Source organism: Pleuronectes platessa, chromosome 2 (genome assembly GCF_947347685.1).
Source record: "Pleuronectes platessa chromosome 2, fPlePla1.1, whole genome shotgun sequence".
NCBI classification, from domain to species: Eukaryota; Metazoa; Chordata; class Actinopteri; order Pleuronectiformes; family Pleuronectidae; genus Pleuronectes; species Pleuronectes platessa.
This window is the reverse complement of record NC_070627.1, coordinates 13,976,822-14,001,980: the sequence shown is the minus strand read 5'-3', so window position 1 is coordinate 14,001,980 and position 25,159 is coordinate 13,976,822. Positions and strand designations below refer to the sequence as shown.

Sequence of the window (25,159 nt, the reverse complement as noted above, 5' to 3'; positions counted from 1 at the left end):
ATATCAGACACATCTAACTTCAATGTCTCTGTCATCTTACACACTCAGGTACCGAGAGACCAAACAAACAAGAGCCTAAAAATGAACAAGTAAGTGAGACATGAGGCACAGTATTAGATATGGTTGCTATAGAGGTTTATAGATGTCCTAAGAGCGCTCAGACTTGGTATCTTTCTTTTCCAGTCAGACATTTACCACCTGTACGACACCATCTCCGAGGAGCCGCCTACATCAGCCCCAAACGACATGGTGTACAGCACCTTGCAGCCGGTTTAGAGGAAGACACAGGAGACTGCCCACAGATCTGTTTTTAAACCATCTGTTATTTTTGCCTCGTCTATCATAAAGCATTTTATGATCTAATACTGAGAGAAAATAATGTGGGTTAATATACGTGATCTGGTGATAATCAGGGACCAGTAGGTCGAGGTTGATGGTGGTAACTCTGAATCTTATTGATTACTGATTATTGCATTCTACCTGACCAAGCACCTGCTGTGATCTTCATACACAAATTGAAGTGTTTGATTTGACTTTCCTTAAATAACTTTCAATTTAAAAAAATGTTCTTTCTTAGCTGAGGGTCATAGGATTTTGCATCTTGTTAATCCCTATGAGGCAAATTTTGATGTGTGAATATGTTCTATACAAATAAAGTTTGATTGATGAATACATACATGCAACTGGTTTCTGGCACATCCGGGTTTCTCAAAACCTCACTCATTCACATAATCTTAGTGGCTTTTTGTTTCATGTTTAATAAAAGTGTTTTGAGAAGTAAACTGTCATATCTCTAGACTCAACGTCCACTTTCTTTTTTACAGCTGAATTGTCTTTGTCCACAGTGACAGGATCAGAGGATGTGATTATCAGGTGCAGTCAGGGTTAAGTTCTAATTCACAGTCTGTAACAACAAGCAGAAGACAGATCAAATGTAACAGACACTTGTTTATCTCATTTCAAAGAAGCAACACGTTGATGTGAGTGAGTAGTTGTGGCTGGTTGTGGAGAAGCTGTGGTTGTCTGCTTGCTTTTACTGGCAGTTCTCAGAAACCCAAACAAAGCTGGTGAGAACTAAGTTGATTAAAATAATAAAACCTTAATGTTAACACTAGTGTTCACTGTTTAATAATGAAGTATAGAATGGCACCTAACCTTATCGTAACATAAACCTTCGACTTAGGCTTCACCCTCACATGGAATGATTTATGTTCAGAGGAAATACTTCATCTGTCCACGAGATGGCCCTGCTGTGCCCATGTAAACAGGTTTATGTCCTCGCAACATTAGTTACACACACACACACACACACACACACACACACACACACACACACATATACATACAAACACACACAATGTTTGAGAAAATAATGCACAGTGTAAATTAAGTAAAATATTTCTTTGTATTGTATCACTTCTGTTGTTTTGTTACGTCTCTGCTTTGGTCACCAGTTACTTCAATTGTATTGTAATAGATTCTGCTCTAAATGGAGCGAGGCCTTGGAGCTGGTTCAGACAGTCAACTCGAGCTGCGCTGCTCCAATCATGTCACACGCACCAGGCGACACACCTCACTCTCCACAATCATCTTTAATACAATTATATTAAACAATAAGGCTGTCTATTTAAGCAGAGAGAATCCCCCCTCTCTCTCTTTGCTTACTCTGCTGCTGCCAGTTGCTTCAGCCCCTCCAACAGCCCAGCAGCCACCTGTAAGTTCCGGGCTCATCACTCCCATCATATCTATGTAATCACATAGGGTGGAGTGACTAAGTCGGAGCCTAGACTCCAAACACTAAGATGTTCTACTGTTGCAATAAACATTTGACCGTGAGTTGTCTGACTGAACGCTGTTTACCACTGAGACTCCAGAAGTGTTTTGTGGACTCAAACACTTCTCCCACCCCTCCATCGGCATCGTGGTGAGAAGAGGAGTGAATTTACATTTCTGGGTGAACTATCCCTTTAAGGATTATTTGTATAAACTGTGTGTCTTTCATTCAGTGGACCTGAGTATATCAGTGTGGTCTCACAGGTTACGCACACACAGGTAACAGTATTACATCACAGGTCATTTGGCGGATGCTTTTTATCCAAAGAGACTTACTGTTGGTGTATTCAACATCTATGGTTGGCCTTTTAGGGGTTCAGTATCTTGCCCAAGGACACTTCAGCATGCAGATGAGGAAGACAGATGATTCAACCACCAACCTTCAGGTTGGAGGACGAACATTCCTAAAGTTAAAGGTGAAGTCAGTCGGCAATTGAAAGATATACCATCAATTCGTTTTCAGTCAGGCTGACCCAAAGGAGTTTACCTATATAACCGTCTTATTACTCATTTCTCTTTATCCAACTGACTTGAACTTTTATTGAAATGTTGCTGCATTCCCAGTTCTCAGAATTTAACTTGGTGAGTACAATCATATTAATACAAAAGGGAATCCAAAACTATGAAAATAAGATGAACCAAACTAAGATATTCAATTAATGATTATTTGTATAAACTGTGTGTCTTTCATGAAATGGATCTTATTATTTCAGTGTGGTCTCACACATACCTCAGGGTGGAACGGATGACAGGATTCAGGTTTCTTTCTGTCCTTCGGAAACTTCAGTCTGTTTTCAGGGACTCGTTGTGTTCAAAGGTGATGTATGTATGTATGTATGTATGTATGTATGTATGTATGTATGTATGAATGTATGTATGTGAGCTGAAATGGTATATCTGTTTATCTGGGAACAACAAGAAAACAATGCAGAACAAACTTCCATCTTTCTATGAGGTTCGTCTCTAATGTGATTTATTTTCAGCTCATTAAAACACATGGACCAGGTCAGCTTATCTAAACAGGATGTTAATGTATGTGTGGTAGATTCACTTCTCAGGCTCGCTGTGGTTTCCTCATTCTGCAAAAAGAAGATTCAGTCAGTGAAGTCTCAGTATTCAGACACACAAGTATCTCTGAACCATTCTGGACAGCTTCGTCATGGTAGGACTGGTGTTGTTCGTCGTTCTCATCAGTGGGTAGACATTTTGTAATTATCAATGTTGGCTTTTATATGGAAGTTTTTATTTCTGTTTGTTTCTGAGACTACATTATCACTTATTATTGCATGTATTTTATTTCCAGCAGGTTCCTTTCACATGATTCAAATTCAAGGTCAGAGTCTGATCTTTTACATTTCACATTCAACTCTTCTGTTTTCACTGTATCTAAAGTATATTGTGAGCCGTTATTAAGTTCACCATTTTTAATCAGTTTGCTTGTACAAAATCATTTATTTACTGAATTTACTTTATGACATTAATGTAACTACTAAGAGCTATAGTATAGTATATAGTATATATAGTATATAATATAACTAAATGTTTTTCTTTACCCTCTCAGCTCTTCTTCCACCTAAACTGGTAGTGAGCACACTGTCGATCAGAGAGACAGACACAGTAACACTGGACTGTCAGTGTCCACCTGGTGCATTTCAGTGTTATCTCTACACTGAGGGAGGACAAACCAAAATGTCCTCATGTCAGAAGACACTGTCAGGGAGCGAGCTGCTGCTGATGGCAGGTCAGAGTTCCCCCGCTGAGGTTAAAGTGAAATGTTTTTTCACTGTAAAGGATGGAGATGTAGATCGTCCATCTCCACACAGTGAGATATCTTCCATTACCATACACAGTGAGTTATTTTACTTTTGCTTTTACTATGTGTGAATGAGTGAGGGATGAGAAACAACCACTCAACAACTTATTTTCCCATAACTCAAGTTTTGTCACTTTGATAAGTAAAGTTTTCTTTCTCAAGTTCTAGATTTGGAATGTTTTGTATTACAGTATTCATAGTATTATTGAGTGTATATGATTGGTGCATCACAAAGTGCACACTGCATCTTGTGATACCTGCTAAAAATATTGCACAAATTGGCTGTCCAACACATTTGTCTACAAAGGAAACTGATCCATCATCTACACTTTATCACTTCAGTCCGTCACATTTCAGGGACTGGTTGAGGTCAAAGTTGTCGGAAAAAAAAAAGACAAACCGAACAGAGCTAAGTTTAAATCTTCTCTAACCTGCATCACGACTCCTTTAGGCTGATGTGAAACTGAACACTCGAATCGTACAACTCTAAAAATAACCCCAAAGAAAATATGCAGCTCCGCTCAGTCAGTATTTCTTTTATAAAACAAACTAAATATTCAAAGCTTCCACTTTTCAAATATTAGTGTTTCCTTTAGAAAGGATATACATGATCAGGATTGGATCCATGGTTGCTGGAGGAGAACTGCTGCAGTCACACTTATTGTCTACAACAACCATGAAGAGGTTGCTGCTGTGAATCTGCTGTATGACAAAAGACCTGCAGCAACAAACACAGACACACACACTCAGACACAAACACACACACACACACACACACACTCACTCACACACACACACAGACACACACAACCACACACACTCACACACAGACACAGACACACACAAACACAAACACACACACACACACACACACAAACACACACACACACACACACACACACACATACAAACAAACACACACACACTGTTTAATATGGATGGATATCAAGGAATTGATTGTTGATATTTGAGTCAATAATCTGAAATGGCCTGCAGCAGTACCTGATGCAGCCCTCACAGTAGATGTTGCCTGTTGTTTCTTTGATGGTGCGTTCAGAGACAAAAGCAGGGTACTCTGTGTCACATGGAACCATCATGGTTTTACCAAGAGACCACTGAGCTGAATGTGGGTCAAAGAAAACTGAACTTTGTGAAACACTACGTACACGTGTGAATGGTTTCAAAGGTTCAGGGTGTAAAATTTAGGTGAAAGGGATTTGTTGGCTGAAATTGAATTCAAATTACCTTTGTGATGTTTTCACTAGTGTGTCTCATCTAAATTGTGTGAATTGTTGTTTTCTTCCCTAGAATGGGCCCTTTATATTTTAATATTTCATATTTACAGGGAGCAGGTCCTCTCTACAGAGGCTGTCATGTTTTTTTACAGTAGTCCAAACTGGACAATCTAAACACCTTTGGAGTTTTTATTAGAGCTGAAGGCTTCCACAGGTTCTCTTGTTTTACAGTTTTTTTCGATTGCTTAAGCACGATTTTCAAAACAGGGCCCGGTGTTTCAAACACTAAACACAATCATCACAACCACACACCCAATCAGCAGAACACCTCAGATCCTTTGCAAAACTAAACACTCTTGTAAAAACTATACACTTTTTTATCAAAACAATATTATTTTTGCCATATGAAACACACATGCTTCATGATATGTCTGCCTCTCCTTTTTGATTTTGTCAGGTTGAACCCTGCCTCATCTATTTACAGTTTTTCTCGATTGCTTAAGCACGATTTTCAAAACAGGGCCCGTGTTTTCAAAATACTACACACAATTAGCACAACCACACACCCAATTAGCAAAACACTACAGATCCTTTGCAAAATTAAACACTATTGTAAAAACTATACACTTCTTTTTAAAAACCACACTTTGTTACCATATGAAACACACACGTTTCACATTACTATACTCTGTTTGCACGAGTTACACTCTGCTGTGATAAACCTAAAACACTTTTAGCACTTCTACTTCCCTATGATTAGAGTAGGCTACTATCAACAAAGTACAAATATAATGTTAATTCACCAAACACTACAAAAGATCAATGTTGCAGTCTGAAGAAACTCATTTATTTCTCAACACGCCCAAAATGTTGACATAGAGATTCATAATACTGTAACCAAACGTCACTTTATGTATTGTAAGTTCAAAAAAAACAACAACTAGACATTGTCTCTTCGCCTAGCTGGATCTGGCCAGAGAATTTCATCAACATCTCAGGCAATGTTGTCATTAGCAAGACACCTTGGAAAGAAACGTCTTGAATGACAAATCCATCCTTGCTTTGCTGCTACCTCCATCTGGTCACAGGCCTCCTCCATGGCTTGGATGAGGGGTACCTCAGCCTGGAGACGGAGATCATATACCTTCCACCGTCATGCCGAGAAAAACTCTTCTATAGGGTTGAGGAATGGAGAGTATGGTGGAAGATATAGGACGGTGAAATGTGGATGTTGCTGAAACCAGTTCTGAACCAGAACAGAGCGGTGGAAAGACACATTGTCCCAGACAACAATGTATTGCATATGATCGATTTTATTTGCTGCTGTTATGTTGTGCAATTGGTCCAAGAATGTAAGTATGAGTGCTGTGTTGTAAGGGCCCATATGGGCATGGCAGTGGAGGACCCCATTCTGTGTAATGGCTGCACAGAGTGTTATATTACCCCCACGTTGCCCTGGGACATTGACTATAGCCCTGTGGCCAATGATGTTTCTTCCCCTCCTTCGTGTTCTCTTCAAGTTGAACCCAGCCTCATCTACGTAAATGAACTCATGCTGGATCTCCTCTCCATCCATTCGTAAAACTCCTCGTCCTCCTCCTCCTCCTCGTCGTCGTCTTACTCTTTCTCTGATTCTTTCCATTGTGCTTGAAGAACGATGAACTCACCTGCTGCTTTTTATAGTGCTTACCCACCTGATTGGTGTGTCTACAATTAAGCAAACGAGTGTTTGCACACCTGATGACTGTGTTGAACCAATTGTTTGGACGGTGTGGTAATTTGACAGTCAGTGCTTTGGTATTGCAAGGACGTGACTTCATGATAGATTTTTGTGTGTAATGTATGTTAAGTGTGTTTAGTGTTTTGCAAATCACTGTGTGTAGAGTTTTGCAACAAGTGTGAGGTTGACAATGTGCTTATAGTTGTGCAAATATGGGCTGATGTTTTGCTTCTTGAGTGTAAGGTTTTGCTAATAGTGTACTACTTTTAATTTTAGTGTGTAAGCAATCCAAAAAAACTGTATATGAATTCATGTGATTTCCTCATCCATCTGTAAAACTCAGAAATACAGTGAAAGACAAGATTGTGTAGTTCAGCATAGGTCTGGAATACAGTACATTTACATTATGAAAGCTATGTGTGTAGTATGAACATCACACACACATCATTACTAATGCCGCAGCCGCAGCCTTCTTCACCTCCGAGGATTTTCCCTCTCACCCTCACTCTTCTTCTGTTTTGAGCACAAGCTCCATTTTGGTTGAAAACAGGTGAACTCAGCTGCTGCATTGCTATAGTGCTTAAACCTGATAGTTGTGTCTACAATTAAGCAATGCTGTGTTTAAACGCCAAATGGTTAAACATGTTGTGTTTAACCAATTGGCTCATAGGGTGGTCCTTTGACAGGCTGTGCTTAGGAATTGCAAGGAGGTGACATCTTGATATACTTCTGTGTTTAATGTATACAAGTGTGTTTAGTGTTTTGCAGATCACTGTGTGTATTGTTTTGCAAAAAGTGTGAAGCTGACATTGTGCTTATAGTGGTGCAGATCTGGGCCATGTTTTGCTCCTTGAGTGTCAGGTTGGATAATTGTGTTATACTTTGGATTTTAGTGTTTATGCAATCGTAAAAAACTGTAAAGGGGAGGATGATGTGAGGGGAAATCAGCTGCAACTGGAGACTTCACCACTAGATGTCACTAAACTCTACACACTGAACCTTTAGATAAGTCAAACAGCAAAGAAGTGTGTAATTTACATGGTCGTTGTGGTTTCTTCTTTCTGCACAATGAAAATTCTGTCAGTGAAGTCTCAGAATTCAGATACACAAGTATCTCTGAACCATTCTGGACAGCTTCGTCATGGTAGGACTGGTTTTGTTTCGTCGTTCTCATCAGTGGGTAGACATTTTGTAATTATCAATGTTGGCTATTATATTGTAGTTTTAGTTACTGTTTGTTTATGAGACTACAGTATCACTTATTATTGCATTTATTGTATTTCTTGCAGGTTCTTTTCATGAGATTCAAATTCAAGGTCAGAGTCTGATCTTTTACATTTCACCTTCAGCTCGTCTGTTTTCACTGTATCTACAGTTTATTGTAAGCTGTTATTAATTTGACAATTTTTAATCAGTTTGTTTGTACAGTATAATTTCTTTACTTAATTTACCTCATGACATTAATGTAACTACTAAGAGCTTAATACAACTAAATGTTTTTCTTTACCCTCTCAGCTCTTCTTCCACCTAAACTGGTAGTGAGTAAACCTGTGATCACAGAGACAGACACAGTCACACTGGACTGTCAGTGTCCAACTGTTGCATTTCAGTGTTATTTCACTGTGGGAGGACCAACCAAAAGGTCCTCATGTCAGAAGACACTGTCAGGGAGAGAGCTGCTGATGGCAGGTCAGAGTTCCCCTGCTGAGGTTAAAGTCAGATGTTTTTACACTGTAATGTCTGGAAATGGACATTCTTCGTCTCCACACAGTGAAATATCCTCCATCGCCATACAGAGTGAGTTACTTTACGTTTTACTTTTACTATGTGTGAATGAGTGAGGGAAGAGAAACCACCATTGAACAACTTCTTTTCCCATATCTCAAGTTTTGTCACTTTGATAAGTAAAAACGTTTTGGTCAGGATCTTGTTTAAATGTTTTGTATTTCAGTATTCACAATATTGTTGAGTGTATATGATTGGTGCATCACAAAGTACACACTGCATCTTGTGAAACCTGCTCAAAATATTGCACAAATATGCTGTCCCACACATTTGTCTACAAGGAAACTGATCCATCATTTTCACTTCATCACTTCAGTCAGTCACATTACAGGGACTGGTTGTGTTCTAAGGTGTAAAGAAAAAAAAAGACAAACCAAACAGAGCTAAGTTTAAAACTTCTCTAACCTGCATCACGACTCCTTTAGGCTGATGTGAAACTGAACACTCGAGTAGTACAACTCCAAAAGTAACCCCAAAGAAAATATGCAGCTCCGCTCAGTCAGTATTTCTATTATGAAACAAACCAAACATTCAAAGCTTCCACTTATCAAATATTAGTGTTTCCTTATATTAGTTTCCATATTAGTGTCAGCTCTTCTGTTTTCACTGTATCTAAAGTTTATTGTGAGCCGTTATTAATTTGACCGTTTTTAATCAGTTTGCTTGTACAATATAATTTCTTTACTTCATTTACTTCATGACATTAATGTAACTACTAAGAGCTTAATACAACTAAATGTTTTTTCTTTACCCTCTCAGCTCCTCTTCCACCTAAACTGGTAGTGAGTACATCAGTGATCACAGAGACAGACACAGTCACACTGGACTGTCAGCGTCCACCTGGTGTGTTTCAGTGTTATTTCTACACTGAGGGAGGACCAACCCAAAGGTCCTCATGTCAGAAGACACTGTCAGGGAGCGAGCTGCTGCTGCTGGCAGGTCAGAGTTCCCCCGCTGAGGTTAAAGTGAGATGTTTTTTCACTGTAAAGGATGAAGATGTAGATCGTCCGTCTCCACACAGTGAAATATCCTCCATCACCATACACAGTGAGTTATTTTACTTTTACTTTTATTGTGTGTGAATGAGTGAGGGATGAGAAACAACCATTCAACAACTTCTTTTCCCATAACTCATGTTTTGTCACTTTGATACGTCAAGTATTCTTTCTCAGGCTCTAGATTTTGAATTTTAATGTATTACAGTATTCATAGTATTATTGTGTGTATATGATTGGGACATCTTAATGTACACACTGCATATTTTGATGCCTGATCAAGGTAATGCACAAATACGCTCTCCCACACGTTTGTCTACAAATGAAACTGATCCTTGTCTTTTATTGTATAGAATCTGTGGAAATCGAGTCACACACGATGCAAACTACGCAGTTTCCTATGACCTCAGGTAAAGCTTTCTGTTTTTACATACCCAAAATATTCAGTATTTTTGTTTTGTTAAGAGTTGTAAAAGTTTTTTTTATTCAAAAGGACCTCCTGCTTCAACTCCTGTAACGTCTATAAAAGGTAATGAAATTAAAAATATTGTGTGACTTTGTATTCAACCATTATAATCAATCAATCAATCAATAATATTGTATTTGTGTAGCCCATATTCACAAATCACAATTTGTCTCATAGGGCCCTTAATAATGAAATGTATGTTCCTTCCTTCATCAGGTCTGACTGTCAGTACAAGGAACCCTATGGGTAATGTTATTTCTACTCTACGAACGCCAGGGGAAGTAAAATCAGGTGTTTCCATGTCTCTTTATATTTTCCCCCATGAAACAGTTGCAGGATTCATCATGTTCACCCCTTTTGTCACTTTAGTTTGTCAATAGAAATACATTTGTTACTGCTGCACTGAAAGAAATACTTAAGTCTATCAGAAGATAAGAAACCTATCATGACGAAAACACTCACTATATTTGTTCTTTTAATTATTTTTATTTAATCTTTTTATTTAACAGGTCTGACAGTTGACAGAGCATATTTTCTGCCTTTTTCAAAGCATAGTGATGAAGTGTAATTTTATTTATTCAACAGCTCTGACTGTCACCACATCGAGGAACACTAAGGAACATGTTAGCACGTCTTCGCCAACGCCAGAGAAACCAGGTGACAAAATCACTGTTCTTAAAGAGTCACACAGAAAGCCCTTATTTAACAGGAACAGATGTTTTAGGAATTATTTACCTTTAATACTTCTTTAATTTAAATTTTTGTCTTCAAGAAACAGTTATGCTTATTCCAGGATTCATCATGTTCACCACTTTAGTAATTTTACTTATTCGTTTCACATTAGTTGCGGAGAAATACTGTTGTGATATTCATAAGTCCTTGTCTTCTATTGTATAGAATCTGTTGAAATCGAGTCACACACGATGCAAACTACGCAGTTTCCTATGACCTCAGGTAAAGCTTTCTGTTTTTACATACCCAAAATATTCAGTATTTTTGTTTTGTTAAGAGTTGTAAAAGTTTTTTTTATTCAAAAGGACCTCCTGCTTCAACTCCTGTAACGTCTATAAAAGGTAATGAAATTAAAAATATTGTGTGACTTTGTATTCAACCATTATAATCAATCATTCAATCAATAATATTGCATTTGCATTGCCCATATTCCCAAATCACAATTTGTCTCATAGGGACCTTAATAATTAAATGTATGTTCCTTCCTTCTTCAGGTCTGACTGTCAGTACAAGGAACCCTATGGGAAATGTTATTTCTACTCTACGAACGCCAGGGGAAGTAACTTCAGGTATTTCTACGTCTTTTTATATTTTCCTCCATGAAATAGTTCCAGGATTCATCATGTTCACCCCTTTTGTCACTTTAGTTTGTCAATAGAAATACATTTGTTACTGCTGCACTGAAAGAAATACTTAAGTCTATCAGAAGATAAGAAACCTATCATGAAGAAAACACTCACTATATTTGTTCTTTTAATTATTTTTATTTAATCTTTTTATTTAACAGGTCTGACAGTTGACAGAGCATATTTTGTGCCTTTTTCAAAGCATAGTGATGAAGTGTAATTTTATTTATTCAACAGCTCTGACTGTCACCACATCGAGGAACGCTAAGGAACATGTTAGCACGTCTTCGCCAACGCCAGAGAAACCAGGTGACAGAACCCCTTTTCTTAAAGAGTCACACAGAAAGCCTTTATTTAACAGGAACAGATGTTTTAGGAATTATTTACCTTTAATATTTCTTTAATTTAAATTTTTGTCTTCAAGAAACAGTTATTCTTATTCCAGGATTCATCATGTTCACCACTTTAGTAATTTTACTTATTCGTTTCACATTAGTTGTGGAGAAATACTGTTGTGATATTCATAAGTGGTGTAACATGTACTAGTAGAAACTGAAGGTACACACAGTCTTCCTGCTTTTGTGCCAAGAGTTTGACGGATTCTTGTTTCCTCTGAAACAGACATGAGGATGTGGACACTGAAGGCGCTGGGAGTTACAGCTGCTTTTGGAGTCACTGTGGGTTTCATCTCACTTGGACTGACCTTTCATTGCACCACAAGAAAAAGTGGTGAGAACTGTGTCCTTTTACTGTTTATCTCCAGTTAATATACACATACATACTTGAAGTATGTTATTGACATTTTGATATAAAACAATCCACATGCAGAGAGAAAATTTAGGTCTTTTAAAATCTATATCAGACACATCTAACTTCAATGTCTCTGTCATCTTACACATTCACAGGTAACGAGAAACCGAACAAACAAGAGCCTAAAAATGAACAAGTAAGTGAGACATGAGGCACAGTATTAGATATGGTGCTGTAGAGGTTTATAGATGTCCTAAGAGCACTCAGACTTGGTATCTTTCTTTTCTAGTCAGTCATTTACCACAAGTACGACACCATCTCCGAGGAGCCGCCTGCATCAGCCCCAACCGACATGGTGTACAGCACCTTGCAGCCGGTTTAGAGGAAGACACAGGAGACTGCCCACAGATCTGTCTTTAAACCATGTATAATTTTAGCCTTGCCTATCATACAGCATTTTATGATCTAATACAGAGTGAAAATAATGTGGGTAATGTACGTGGTCTGGTGTTAATCTGCAAACTGACAGGAAACTGCATGGTCTCTGCTGGCTGTCTCTTTATCTGTCAGAGAGGGAGCAGCAGGTCGAGGTTGAGGGCTGTCACTCTGAACCTTATTGATTACTGATTACAGCTGTGATCTTCATAAACAAATTGAAGTCTTTGATTTGACTTTCCTTAAATTACTTTCAGTTCATAATTTTTTTCTTCCTTAGATTAAGGTCAGAGGATTTTGCACCTTGTTAATCCTTTTGAGGCAAATTGTGATGTGTGAATATGTTCTATACAAATAAAGTTTGATTGATGAACACATACATGCAACTGGTTTCTGGCACATCCAGGTTTCTCAAAACCTCACTCATTCACATATTCTTGTTGGCTTTTTGTTTCATTTTTAATATAACTGTTTTGAGAAGTAAACGGTCATATCTCTAGACTCAACGTCCACTTTATTTTTTACAGCTTAATTGTCTTTGTCCACAGTGACAGGATCAGAGGATGTGATTATCAGGTGCAGTCAGGTTTAAGTTCTGCTTCACCGTCTGTAACAACAAGCAGAAGACAGATCAAATGTAACAGACACTTGTTTATCTCATTTCAAAGAAGCAACACGTTGATGTGAGTGAGTAGTTGTGGCTGGTTGTGGAGAAGCTGTGGTTGTCTGCTTGCTTTTACTGGCAGTTCTCAGAAACCCAAACAAAGCTGGTGAGAAGTAAGTTGATCACAAAATAATAAAACCTTAATGTTTACATCAGGGTTTCACTGTTTAATAATGAAGTGTAGAATGGCACCTAACCTTATCATAACCTCAACCTTCGACTAAGTCTTCACTAAACATGGAATGATTTACGATCAGAGGAAATACTTCATCTGTCCACGAGATGGCCCTGCTGTGCCCATGTAAACAGGTTCATGTCCCTGCAACATTAGTAACACACACACACATATACACACAAACACTCACAATGTTTGAGAAAATAACGCCCAGTGTAAATGAAGTAAAATATTTCTTTGTTTTTGTATTGTATCATTTCTGTTGTTTTGTTACGTCTCTGCTTTGGTCACCAGTTACTTAGATTTGATTGGATTCTGCTCTAAATGGAGCGAGGCCTTGGAGCTGGTTCAGGCAGACAACTCCAGCTGCGCTGCTCCAATCATGTCACATGCACCAGGCGATACACCTCACTCTCCACAATCATATCTAATACAATTATATTAAACAATAAGGCTGTCTATTTAAGCAGAGAAAATCCCCCCTCACTCCCTTTGCTTGCTCTGCTGCTGTGTCAGTATTGCTGCCAATTGATTCAGCCCCTCCACAAGCACAGCATCCACCTGTAAGCTCCGCGAGGGGGGGGGGGGATTCATCACTCCCATCATATCTATGTAATCATATGGGGGAATGACTACGCTTTGACTCCAAACACTAAGATCTTCAACTGTTGCAATAAACATTTGACCGTGAGTTGTCTGACTGAACGCTGTTTACCCCTGAGACTCCAGAACTGTTTCGTGGACTCAAACACTTCTCCCACCCCTCCATCGGCATCGTGGTGAGAAGAGGAGTGAATTTACATTTCTGGGTGAACTATACCTTTAAGGATTGTTTGTATGAACTGTGTGTTTCTCATTCAGGGGATCTGATTATTTCAATGTGTTCTCACACATACAAAAGTACACACACACAGGAAACAGTATGCAGGTATGTTGTCATACCTCATGGTGGAACGGATTGCAGGATTCAGGTTTCTTTCTGTCCTTCTGAAACTTCAGTTTGTCACATTTCAGGGACTCGTTGTGCTCAAAGGTGTTTAAAAAAACCCGAACAGAGACAAGTTTAAAACTTCTCTAACCTGCATCACGACTCCTTCAGGCTGATGTGACACTGAACAATCGAGTCGTAGAACTCCAAAAATAACCCCAAAGAAAAAATGCAGCTCTGCTCAGTCAGTATATCCATTATTTAGAAAGGATATACAAGATTTAGATGGGATCCATGGTTACTGGAAGAGAACTGCTGCAGTCACACTTATTGTCCACAACAACCATGAAGAGGTTGCTGCTGGGAATCTGCTATACGACAAAAGACCTGCAGCAACAAACACAGACACACACACACACACACACACACACACACACACACACACACACACACACACACACGGTTTAATATGGATGGATATCAAGGAATTGATTGTTGATATTTCAGTCAATAATCTGAAATGGCCTGCAGCAGTACCTGATGCAGCCCTCACAGTCGATGTTGCCTGTTGTTTCTTTGATGGTGCGTTCAGAGACAAAAGCAGGGTACTCTGTGTCACATGGAACCATCATGGTTTTACCAAGAGACCACTGAGCTGAATGTGGGTCAAAGAAAACTGAACTTTGTGAAACACTACGTACACGTGTGAATGGTTTTAAAGGTTCAGGGTGTAAAATTTAGGTGAAAGGGATCTGTTGGCAGAAATTTAACTAAAATTACCTTTGTGATGTTTGCACTAGTGTGTCTCATCTAAATTGTATGAATTGTTGTTTTCTTCCCTAGAATGGTTCCTTTATATTTTTTTATATTTCATATTTACAGGGAGCAGGTCCTCTCTACACAGGCTGTCATATTTTTTTTACAGTAGTCCTAACTGGACAATCTAAACACTTTTGGAGTTTTTATCAGAGCTGAAGACTCCCACAGGTTCTCTTGCTTTGCAGGGGAGGGTGAGGTGAGGGGAAATCAGCTGCAACTGGAGACTTCACCACTAGATGTCACTAAACTCTACACACTGAACCTTTAAATAAGTCACGCAGCGAAGAAGTGTGTAACTTACATGGTCGTTGTGGTTTCTTCTTTCTGCACGATGAAAATTCAGTCAGTGAAGTCTCAGTATTCAGACACACAAGTATCTCTGAACCATTCTGGACAGCTTCGTCATGGTAGGGCTGGTGTTGTTCGTCGTTCTCATCAGTGGGTAGACATTTTGTAATTATCAATGTTGGCTATTATATTGTACTTTTTGTTTCTGTTTGTTTCTGAGACTACAGTATCACTTATTATTGCATCTATTTTATTTCCAGCAGATTCCTTTCACACGATTCAAGGTCAGAGTCTGATCTTTTACATTTCACGTTCAGCTCGTCTGTTTTCACTGTATCTAAAGTTTATTGTGAGCCGTTATTAATTTGACCGTTTTTAATCAGTTTGCTTGTAAAGTATAATTTCTTTACTTCATTTACTTTATGACATTAATGTAACTACTAAGAGCTTAATATAACTAAATGTTTTTCTTTACCCTCTCAGCTCTTCTTCCACCTAAACTGGTAGTGAGTAAACCTGTGATCACAGAGACAGACACAATCACACTGGACTGTCAGTGTCCACATTTACCTTTTCAGTGTTATTTCTACACTGAAGGGGGACAACCCCAAAGGTCCTCATGTCAGAAGACACTGTCAGGGAGCGAGCTGCTGCTGATGGCAGGTCAGAGTTCCCCCACTGAGGTTAAAATGAGATGTTTTTACACTGTAATGTCTGGAAATGGACATTCTTCGTCTCCACACAGTGAAATATCCTCCATCACCATACAGAGTGAGTTACTTTACGTTTTACTTTTACTATGTGTGAATGAGTGAGGGAAGAGAAACAACCATTCATCAACTTCTTTTCCCATAACTCAAGTTTTGTCAGTTGGATAAGTAAATACTTTTGGTCAGGTTCTTGATTTAAAATGTTTTGTATTTCATATTCACAATATTGTTGAGTGTATATGATTGGTGCATCACAAAGTACACACTGCATCTTGTGATACCTGCTCCAAATATTTCACAAATACGCTGTCCCACACATTTGTCTACAAAGGAAACTGATCCATCATCTTCACTTCATCACTTCAGTCCGTCACATTTCAGGGACTGGTTGAGGTCAAAGCTGTCAATAAAAAAACAGACAATCCGAACAGAGCTAAGTTTAAAACTTCTCTAACCTGCATCACGACTCGTTTTGGCTGATGTGAAACTGAACACTCGAATCGTACAACTCCAAAAGTAACCCCAAAGAAAATATGCAGCTCCGCTCAGTCAGTATTTCTATTATGAAACAAACTAAATATTCAAAGTTTCCACTTATCAAATATTTGTGTTTCCTTATATTAGTTTCCATATTAGTGTCAGCTCTTCTGTTTTCACTGTATCTAAAGTTTATTGTGAGCCGTTATTAATTTGACCATTTTTAATCAGTTTGCTTGTACAATATAATTTCTTTACTTCATTTAGTTTATGACAGTAATGTAACTACTAAGAGCTTAATACAACTAAATGTTTTTCTTTACCCTCTCAGCTCTTCTTCCAGCTAAACTGTTAGTGAGCACATCAGTGATCACAGAGACAGACACAGTCACACTGGACTGTCAGTGTCCACCTGGTGTGTTTCAGTGTTATTTCTACACTGAGGGAGGACCAACCCAAATGTCCTCATGTCAGAAGACACTGTCAGGGAGCGAGCTGCTGCTGCTGGCAGGTCAGAGTTCCCCCACTGAGGTTAAAATGAGATGTTTTTACACTGTAATGTCTGGAAATGGACATTCTTCGTCTCCACACAGTGAAATATCCTCCATCGCCATACAGAGTGAGTTACTTTGCTTTTTACTTTTACTATGTGTGAATGAGTGAGGGAAGAGAAACAACCATTCATCAACTTCTTTTCCCATAACTCAAGTTTTGTCAGTTGGATAAGTAAATACTTTTGGTCAGGTTCTTGATTTAAAATGTTTTGTATTTCATATTCACAATATTGTTGAGTGTATATGATTGGTGCATCACAAAGTACACACTGCATCTTGTGATACCTGCTCCAAATATTTCACAAATACGCTGTCCCACACATTTGTCTACAAAGGAAACTGATCCATCATCTTCACTTCATCACTTCAGTCCGTCACATTTCAGGGACTGGTTGAGGTCAAAGCTGTCAATAAAAAAACAGACAATCCGAACAGAGCTAAGTTTAAAACTTCTCTAACCTGCATCACGACTCGTTTTGGCTGATGTGAAACTGAACACTCGAATCGTACAACTCCAAAAGTAACCCCAAAGAAAATATGCAGCTCCGCTCAGTCAGTATTTCTATTATGAAACAAACTAAATATTCAAAGTTTCCACTTATCAAATATTTGTGTTTCCTTATATTAGTTTCCATATTAGTGTCAGCTCTTCTGTTTTCACTGTATCTAAAGTTTATTGTGAGCCGTTATTAATTTGACCATTTTTAATCAGTTTGCTTGTACAATATAATTTCTTTACTTCATTTAGTTTATGACAGTAATGTAACTACTAAGAGCTTAATACAACTAAATGTTTTTCTTTACCCTCTCAGCTCTTCTTCCAGCTAAACTGTTAGTGAGCACATCAGTGATCACAGAGACAGACACAGTCACACTGGACTGTCAGTGTCCACCTGGTGTGTTTCAGTGTTATTTCTACACTGAGGGAGGACCAACCCAAATGTCCTCATGTCAGAAGACACTGTCAGGGAGCGAGCTGCTGCTGATGGCAGGTCAGAGTTCCCCCGCTGAGGTTAAAGTGAGATGTTTTTACACTGTAAAGAATGGAGATCATCATCGTCCATCTCCACACATTGAAATATCCTCCATCACCATACACAGTGAGTTATTTTACTTTTGCTTTTACTATGTGTGAATGAGTGAGGGAAGAGAAACAACCATTCAACAACTTATTTTCCCATAACTCAAGTTTTGTCACTTTGATAAGTAAAGTTTTCTTTCTCAAGTTCTAGATTTGGAATGTTTTGTATTACAGTATTCATAGTATTATTGTGTGTATATGATTAGGGTAACCACGGAGTGCACGCTGAATCATTTGATACCTGCTAAAAATATTGCACAAATTGGCTGTCCAACACATTTGTCTACAAAGGAAACTGATCCATCATCTTCACTTCATCACTTCAGTCCGTCACATTTCAGGGACTGGTTGAGGTCAAAGCTGTCGATAAAAAAAAAGACAAACCGAACAGAGCTAAGTTTAAATCTTCTCTAACCTGCATCACGACTCCTTTAGGCTGATGTGAAACTGAACACTCGAATCGTACAACTCTAAAAATAACCCCAAACAAAATATGCAGCTCTGCTCAGTCAGTATTTCTATCATAAAACAAACTAAATATTCAACGCTTCCACTTATCTAATATTAGTGTTTCCTTTAGAAAGGATATACATGATCAGGATTGGATCCATGGTTACTGGAGGAGAACTGCTGCAGTCACACTTATTGTCCACAACAACCATGAAGAGGTTGCTGCTGGGAATCTGCTGAATCTAAAAAGACCTGCAGCAACAAACACAGACACACACAGACACAGACAAACACAGACACAGACACACACACACACACACACACACACACACACACACACACACACACACACACACACACACACACACATACACACACACGGTTTAATATGGATGGATATCAAGGAATTGATTGTTGATATTTGAGTCAATAATCTGAAATGGCCTGCAGCAGTACCTGATGCAGCCCTAACAGTCGATGTTGCCTGTTGTTTCTTTGATGGTGCGTTCAGAGACAAAAGCAGGGTACTCTGTGTCACATGGAACCATCATGGTTTTACCAAGAGACCACTGAGCTGAATGTGGGTCAAAGAAAACTGAACTTTGTGAAACACTACGTACACGTGTGAATGGTTTCAAAGGTTCCGTGTGTAACATTTAGGTGAAAGGGATCTGTTGGCTGAAATTTAACTAAAATTACCTTTGTGATGTTTTCACTAGTGTCTCTCATCTAAATTGTATGAATTGTTGTTTTTTTCCCTAGAATGGGCCCTTTATATTTTAATATTTCATATTTACAGGGAGCAGGTCCTCTCTACAGAAGCTGTCATATTTTTTACAGTAGTCCAAACTGGACAATCTAAACACCTTTGGAGTTTTTATCGGAGCTGAAGGATCCCACAGGTTCTCTTGCTTTAAAGGGGAGGTTGATGTGAGGGGTAATCTGCTGCAACTGGAGACTTCACCACTAGATGTCACTAAACTCTACACACTGAACCTTTAAATAAGTCAAACAGCTAAGAAGTGTGTAATTTACATGGTCGTTGTGGTTTCTTCTTTCTGCACGATGAAAATTCAGTCAGTGAAGTCTCAGTATTCAGACACACAAGTATCTCTGAACCATTCTGGACAGCTTCGTCATGGTAGGACTGGTGTTGTTTCGTCGTTCTCATCAGTGGGTAGACATTTTGTAATTATCAATGTTGGCTATTATATTGTACTTTTTGTTTCTGTTTGTTTATGAGACTACAGTATCACTTATTATTGCATCTATTTTATTTCCAGCAGGTTCTTTTCATGAGATTCAAGGTCAGAGTCTGATCTTTTACATTTCACGTTCAGCTCTTCTGTTTTCACTGTATCTAAAGTTTATTGTGAGCTGTTATTAATTGACCGTTTTCAATCAGTTTGCTTGTACAATATAATTTCTTTACTTCATTTACTTCATGACATTAATGTAACTACTAAGAGCTTAATATAACTAAATGTTTTGCTTTACCCTCTCAGCTCTTCTTCCACCTAAACTGGTAGTGAGTAAACCTGTGATCACAGAGACAGACACAGTCACACTGGACTGTCAGTGTCCAACTGGTGTGTTTCAGTGTTATTTCTACACTGAGGGAGGACCAACCAAAATGTCCTCATGTCAGAAGACACTGTCAGGGAGCGAGCTGCTGCTGATGGCAGGTCAGAGTTCCCCCGCTGAGGTTAAAGTGAGATGTTTTTACACTGTAAAGGATGGAGAAAATCATCCTCCGTCTACACACAGTGAAATATCCTCCATCACCATAAACAGTGAGTTACTTTACTATTGCTTTTACTGTGTGTGAAGAAGTGAGGGGAGAGAAACAACCATTCAACTAATTGTTTTCCCATAACTCAAGTTTTTCTCACTTTGATAAGTAAAGTTTTCTTTCTCAGGTTCTAGATTTTGAATGTTTTGTATTACAGCATACATAGTATTATTGTGTGTATATGATTGGTGCATCACAAAGTACACACTGCATCTTGTGATACCTGCTCAAAACATTGCACAAATACGCTGTCCCAAACATTTGTCTACAAAGGAAACTGATCCATCATCTACACTTCATCACTTCAGTCCGTCACATTTCAGGGACTTTTTGTGTTCTAAGATGTAAAGAAAAAAAAAGACAAACCAAACAGAGCTAAGTTTAAAACTTCTCTAACCTACATCACGACTCCTTTAGGCTGATGTGAAACTGAACACTCGAGTAGTACAACTCCAAAAGTAACCCCAAAGAAAATATGCAGCTCCGCTCAGTCAGTATTTCTATTATGAAACAAACCAAACATTCAAAGCTTCCACTTATCAAATATTAGTGTTTCCTTATATTAGTTTCCATATTAGTGTCAGCTCTTCTGTTTTCACTGTATCTAAAGTTTATTGTGAGCCGTTATTAATTTGACCGTTTTTAATCAGTTTGCTTGTACAATATAATTTCTTTACTTCATTTAGTTTATGACATTAATGTAACTACTAAGAGCTTAATATAACTAAATGTTTTTTCTTTACCCTCTCAGCTCCTCTTCCACCTAAACTGGTAGTGAGTACATCAGTGATCACAGAGACAGACACAGTCACACTGGACTGTCAGTGTCCAACTAATATGTCTAAGTGTTATTTCTACACTGAGGGAGGACCAACCCAAATGTCCTCATGTCAGAAGACACTGTCAGGGAGCAGGCTGCGGCTGATGGCAGGTCAGAGTTCCCCCGCTGAGGTTAAAGTGAGATGTTTTTTCACTGTAAGGTCTGGAGATGTAGATCGTCCGTCTCCACACAGTGAAATATCCTCCATCACCATACAGAGTGAGTTACTTTACTTTTAGTTTTATTGTGTGTGAATGAGTGAGGGATGAGAAACAACCATTCAACAACTTCTTTTCCCATAACTCATGTTTTGTCACTTTGATACGTCAAGTATTCTTTCTCAGACTCTAGATTTTGAATTTTAATGTATTACAGTATTCATAGTATTATTGTGTGTATATGATTGGGACATCTTAATGTACACACTGCATATTTTGATGCCTGATCAAGGTAATGCACAAATATGCTCTCCCACACGTTTGTCTACAAATGAAACTGATCCTTGTCTTTTATTGTATAGAATCTGTTGAAATCGAGTCACACACGATGCAAACTACACAGTTTCCTATGACCTCAGGTAAAGCATTCTGTTTTTACATACCCAAAATATTCAGTATTTTTGTTTTGTTAAGAGTTGTAAAAGTTTTTTTTATTCAAAAGGACCTCCTGCTTCAACTCCTGTAACGTCTATAAAAGGTAATGAAATTAAAAATATTGTTTGACATTGTATTCAACCATTATAATCAATCAATCAATCAATAATATTGTATTTGTGTAGCCCATATTCACAAATCACAATTTGTCTCATAGGGCCCTTAATAATGAAATGTATGTTCCTTCCTTCATCAGGTCTGACTGTCAGTACAAGGAACCCTATGGGTAATGTTATTTCTACTCTACGAACGCCAGGGGAAGTAACATCAGGTGTTTCCATGTCTCTTTATATTTTCCTCCATGAAACAGTTGCAGGATTCATCATGTTCACCCCTTTTGTCACTTTAGTTTGTCAATAGAAATACATTTGTTACTGCTGCACTGAAAGAAATACTTTAGTCTATCAGAAGATAATAAACCTACCATGACAAAAACACTCACTATATTTGTTCTTTTAATTATTTTTATTTAATCTTTTTATTTAACAGGTCTGACAGTTGACAGAGCATATTTTCTGCCTTTTTCAAAGCATAGTGATGAAGTGTAATTTTATTTATTCAACAGCTCTGACTGTCACCACATCGAGGAACGCTAAGGAACATGTTAGCACGTCTTCGCCAACGCCAGAGAAACCAGGTGACAAAATCACTTTTCTTAAAGAGTCACACAGAAAGCCTTTATTTAACAGGAACAGATGTTTTAGGAATTATTTACCTTTAATACTTCTTTAATTTCAATTTTTGTCTTCAAGAAACAGTTATGCTTATTCCAGGATTCATCATGTTCACCACTTTAGTAATTTTACTTATTCGTTTCACATTAGTTGCGGAGAAATACTGTTGTGATATTCATAAGTCCTTGTCTTTTATTGTATAGAATCTGTTGAAATCGAGTCACACACGATGCAAACTACGCAGTTTCCTATGACCTCAGGTAAAGCTTTCTGTTTTTACATACCCAAAATATTCAGTATTTTTGTTTTGTTAAGAGTTGTAAAAGTTTTTTTTATTCAAAAGGACCTCCTGCTTCAACTCCTGTAACATCTATAAAAGGTAATGAAATTAAAAATATTGTGTGACTTTGTATTCAACCATTATAATCAATCATTCAATCAATAATATTGCATTTGCATTGCCCATATTCCCAAATCACAATTTGTCTCATAGGGACCTTAATAATTAAATGTATGTTCCTTCCTTCATCAGGTCTGACTGTCAGTACAAGGAACCCTATGGGTAATGTTATTTCTACTCTACGAACGCCAGGGAAAGTAACTTCAGGTATTTCTACGTCTTTTTATATTTTCCTCCATGAAATAGTTCCAGGATTCATCATGTTCACCACTTTTGTCACTTTAGTTTGTCCCTAGAAATAAATTTTTTCTTGTAACTGCTGCACTGAAAGAAATACTTTAGTCTATCAGAAGATAATAAACCTATCATGACAAAAACACTCACTATATTTGTTCTTTTAAATTTTTTTAATGTAATCGTTTTATTTAACAGATCTGTCAGTTGACAGACCTCATACAAAAGGTTATAAAATCCCACATGTTTGTGCCTTTTTCCAAGCATAATGATGAAGTGTAATTTTCTTTATTCAACAGCTCTGACTGTCACCACATCGAGGAACGCTAAGGAACATGTTAGCACGTCTTCGCCAACGCCAGAGAAACCAGGTGACAGAACCCCTTTTCTTAAAGATTCACACAGAAAACCTTTATTTAACAGGAACAGATGTTTTAGGAAATATTTAAATATATACCTTTAATATTTCTTTAATTTTATTTTTTGCATTCAAGTAACAGTTATTGTTAATTCCAGGATTCATCATGTTCACCACTTTAGCAATTTTACTTATTCGTTTCACATTAGTTGTGGAGAAATACTGTTGTGATATTCATAAGTGGTGTAACATGCACTAGTAGAAACTGAAGGTACACACAGTCTTCCTGCTTTTGTGCCAAGAGTTTGACGGATTCTTGTTTCCTCTGAAACAGACATGAGGATTTGGACACTGAAGGCGCTGGGAGTTACAGCTGCTTTTGGAGTCACTGTTGGTTTCATCTCACTGGGACTGACCTTTCATTGCACCACAAGAAAAAGTGGTGAGAACTGTGTCCTTTTACTGTTTATCTCCAGTTAATATACACATACATACTTGAAGTATGTTATTGACATTTTGAAATAAAACAATCCACATGCAGAGAGAAAATGTAGGTCTTTTAAAATCTATATCAGACACATCTAACTTCAATGTCTCTGTCATCTTACACATTCACAGGTAACGAGAAACCGAACAAACAAGAGCCTCAATATGAACAAGTAAGTGAGACATGAGTCACAGTATTAGATATGGTGCTCTAGAGGTTTATAGATGTCCTAAGAGCGCTCAGAGTTGGTATCTTTCTTTTCTAGTCAGTCATTTACCACAAGTACGACACCATCTCCGAGGAGCCGTCTGCATCAGCCCCAAACATCACTGTGTACAGCACCTTGCAGCCGGTTTAGAGGAAGACACAGGAGACTGCCCACAGAGCTGTCTTTAAACCATGTGTAATTTTAGCCTTGTCTATCATACAGCATTTTATGATCTAATACAGAGTGAAAATAATGTGGGTAATGTACGTGGTCTGGTGTTAATCTGCAAACTGACAGGAAACTGAAGGGTCTCTGCTGGCTGTCTCTTCATCTGTCAGAGAGGGAGCAGCAGGTCGAGGTTGAGGGCTGTCACTCTGAACCTTATTGATTACTGATTACTGAGTTCTACCTGAACAGGCACCTGCCGTGATCTTCATAAACAAATTGAAGTCTTTGGTTTGACTTTCCTTAAATTACTTTCAGTTCATAATTTTTTTCTTCCTTAGATTAGGGTCAGAGGATTTTGCACCTTGTTAATCCTTTTGAGGCAAATCGTGATGTGTGAATATGGGCTATACCAAAAAAATGGATTGATGAATACATACATGCAACTGGTTTCTGACAAATCCAGGTTTCTCAAAACCTCACTCATTCACATAATCTTGTTGGCTTTTTATTTAATTTTTAATATAACTGTTTTGAGAAGTAAACGGTCACATCTCTAGACTCAACGTCCACTTTCTTTTTTACAGCTGAATTGTCTTTGTCCACAGTGACAGGATCAGAGGATGTGATTATCAGGTGCAGTCAGGTTTAAGTTCTGCTTCACCGTCTTTAACAACAAGCAGAAGACAGATCAAATGTAACAGACACTTGTTTATCTCATTTCAAAGAAGCAACACGTTGATGTGAGTGAGTAGTTGTGGCTGATTGTGGAGAAGCTGTGGTAGGCTGCTTGCTTTTACTGGCAGTTCTCAGAAACCCAAACAAAGCTGGT

The 25,159-nt window shown here is 38.1% G+C and overlaps 1 protein-coding gene across 4 annotated transcripts in view; it reads left to right on the top strand.

Annotated features, from left to right (window-relative positions):
* The first annotated feature begins 2,903 nt into the window (after nt 1-2,903).
* The window catches only part of LOC128451433 (mucin-17), a 36,721-nt gene continuing 14,465 nt past the window's right edge, over nt 2,904-25,159 (top strand). The window contains exons 1-24 of one of the 4 annotated variants that reach the window (XM_053435281.1): nt 2,904-3,026; nt 3,137-3,166; nt 3,395-3,682; nt 7,891-7,917; nt 8,117-8,398; nt 9,146-9,433; nt 9,735-9,791; nt 9,875-9,910; nt 10,064-10,138; nt 10,433-10,504; nt 10,745-10,801; nt 10,885-10,920; nt 11,074-11,148; nt 11,443-11,514; nt 21,669-21,725; nt 21,809-21,844; nt 21,998-22,072; nt 22,367-22,438; nt 22,679-22,735; nt 23,008-23,082; nt 23,409-23,480; nt 23,802-23,909; nt 24,086-24,126; nt 24,220-24,557. In XM_053435281.1, the coding sequence (XP_053291256.1) occupies nt 2,993-3,026; nt 3,137-3,166; nt 3,395-3,682; nt 7,891-7,917; nt 8,117-8,398; nt 9,146-9,433; nt 9,735-9,791; nt 9,875-9,910; nt 10,064-10,138; nt 10,433-10,504; nt 10,745-10,801; nt 10,885-10,920; nt 11,074-11,148; nt 11,443-11,514; nt 21,669-21,725; nt 21,809-21,844; nt 21,998-22,072; nt 22,367-22,438; nt 22,679-22,735; nt 23,008-23,082; nt 23,409-23,480; nt 23,802-23,909; nt 24,086-24,126; nt 24,220-24,312 (2,115 nt within the window). In that variant the 5' untranslated portion in view covers nt 2,904-2,992 and the 3' untranslated portion in view covers nt 24,313-24,557. Of the gene's footprint in view, nt 3,027-3,136; nt 3,167-3,394; nt 3,683-7,890; nt 7,918-8,116; nt 8,399-9,145; nt 9,434-9,734; nt 9,792-9,874; nt 9,911-10,063; nt 10,139-10,432; nt 10,505-10,744; nt 10,802-10,884; nt 10,921-11,073; nt 11,149-11,442; nt 11,515-16,793; nt 17,071-21,668; nt 21,726-21,808; nt 21,845-21,997; nt 22,073-22,366; nt 22,439-22,678; nt 22,736-23,007; nt 23,083-23,408; nt 23,481-23,801; nt 23,910-24,085; nt 24,127-24,219; nt 24,558-25,159 lie in introns of those variants that run through there. The other 3 variants (XM_053435267.1, XM_053435272.1, XM_053435289.1) reach the window with 3 other exon arrangements.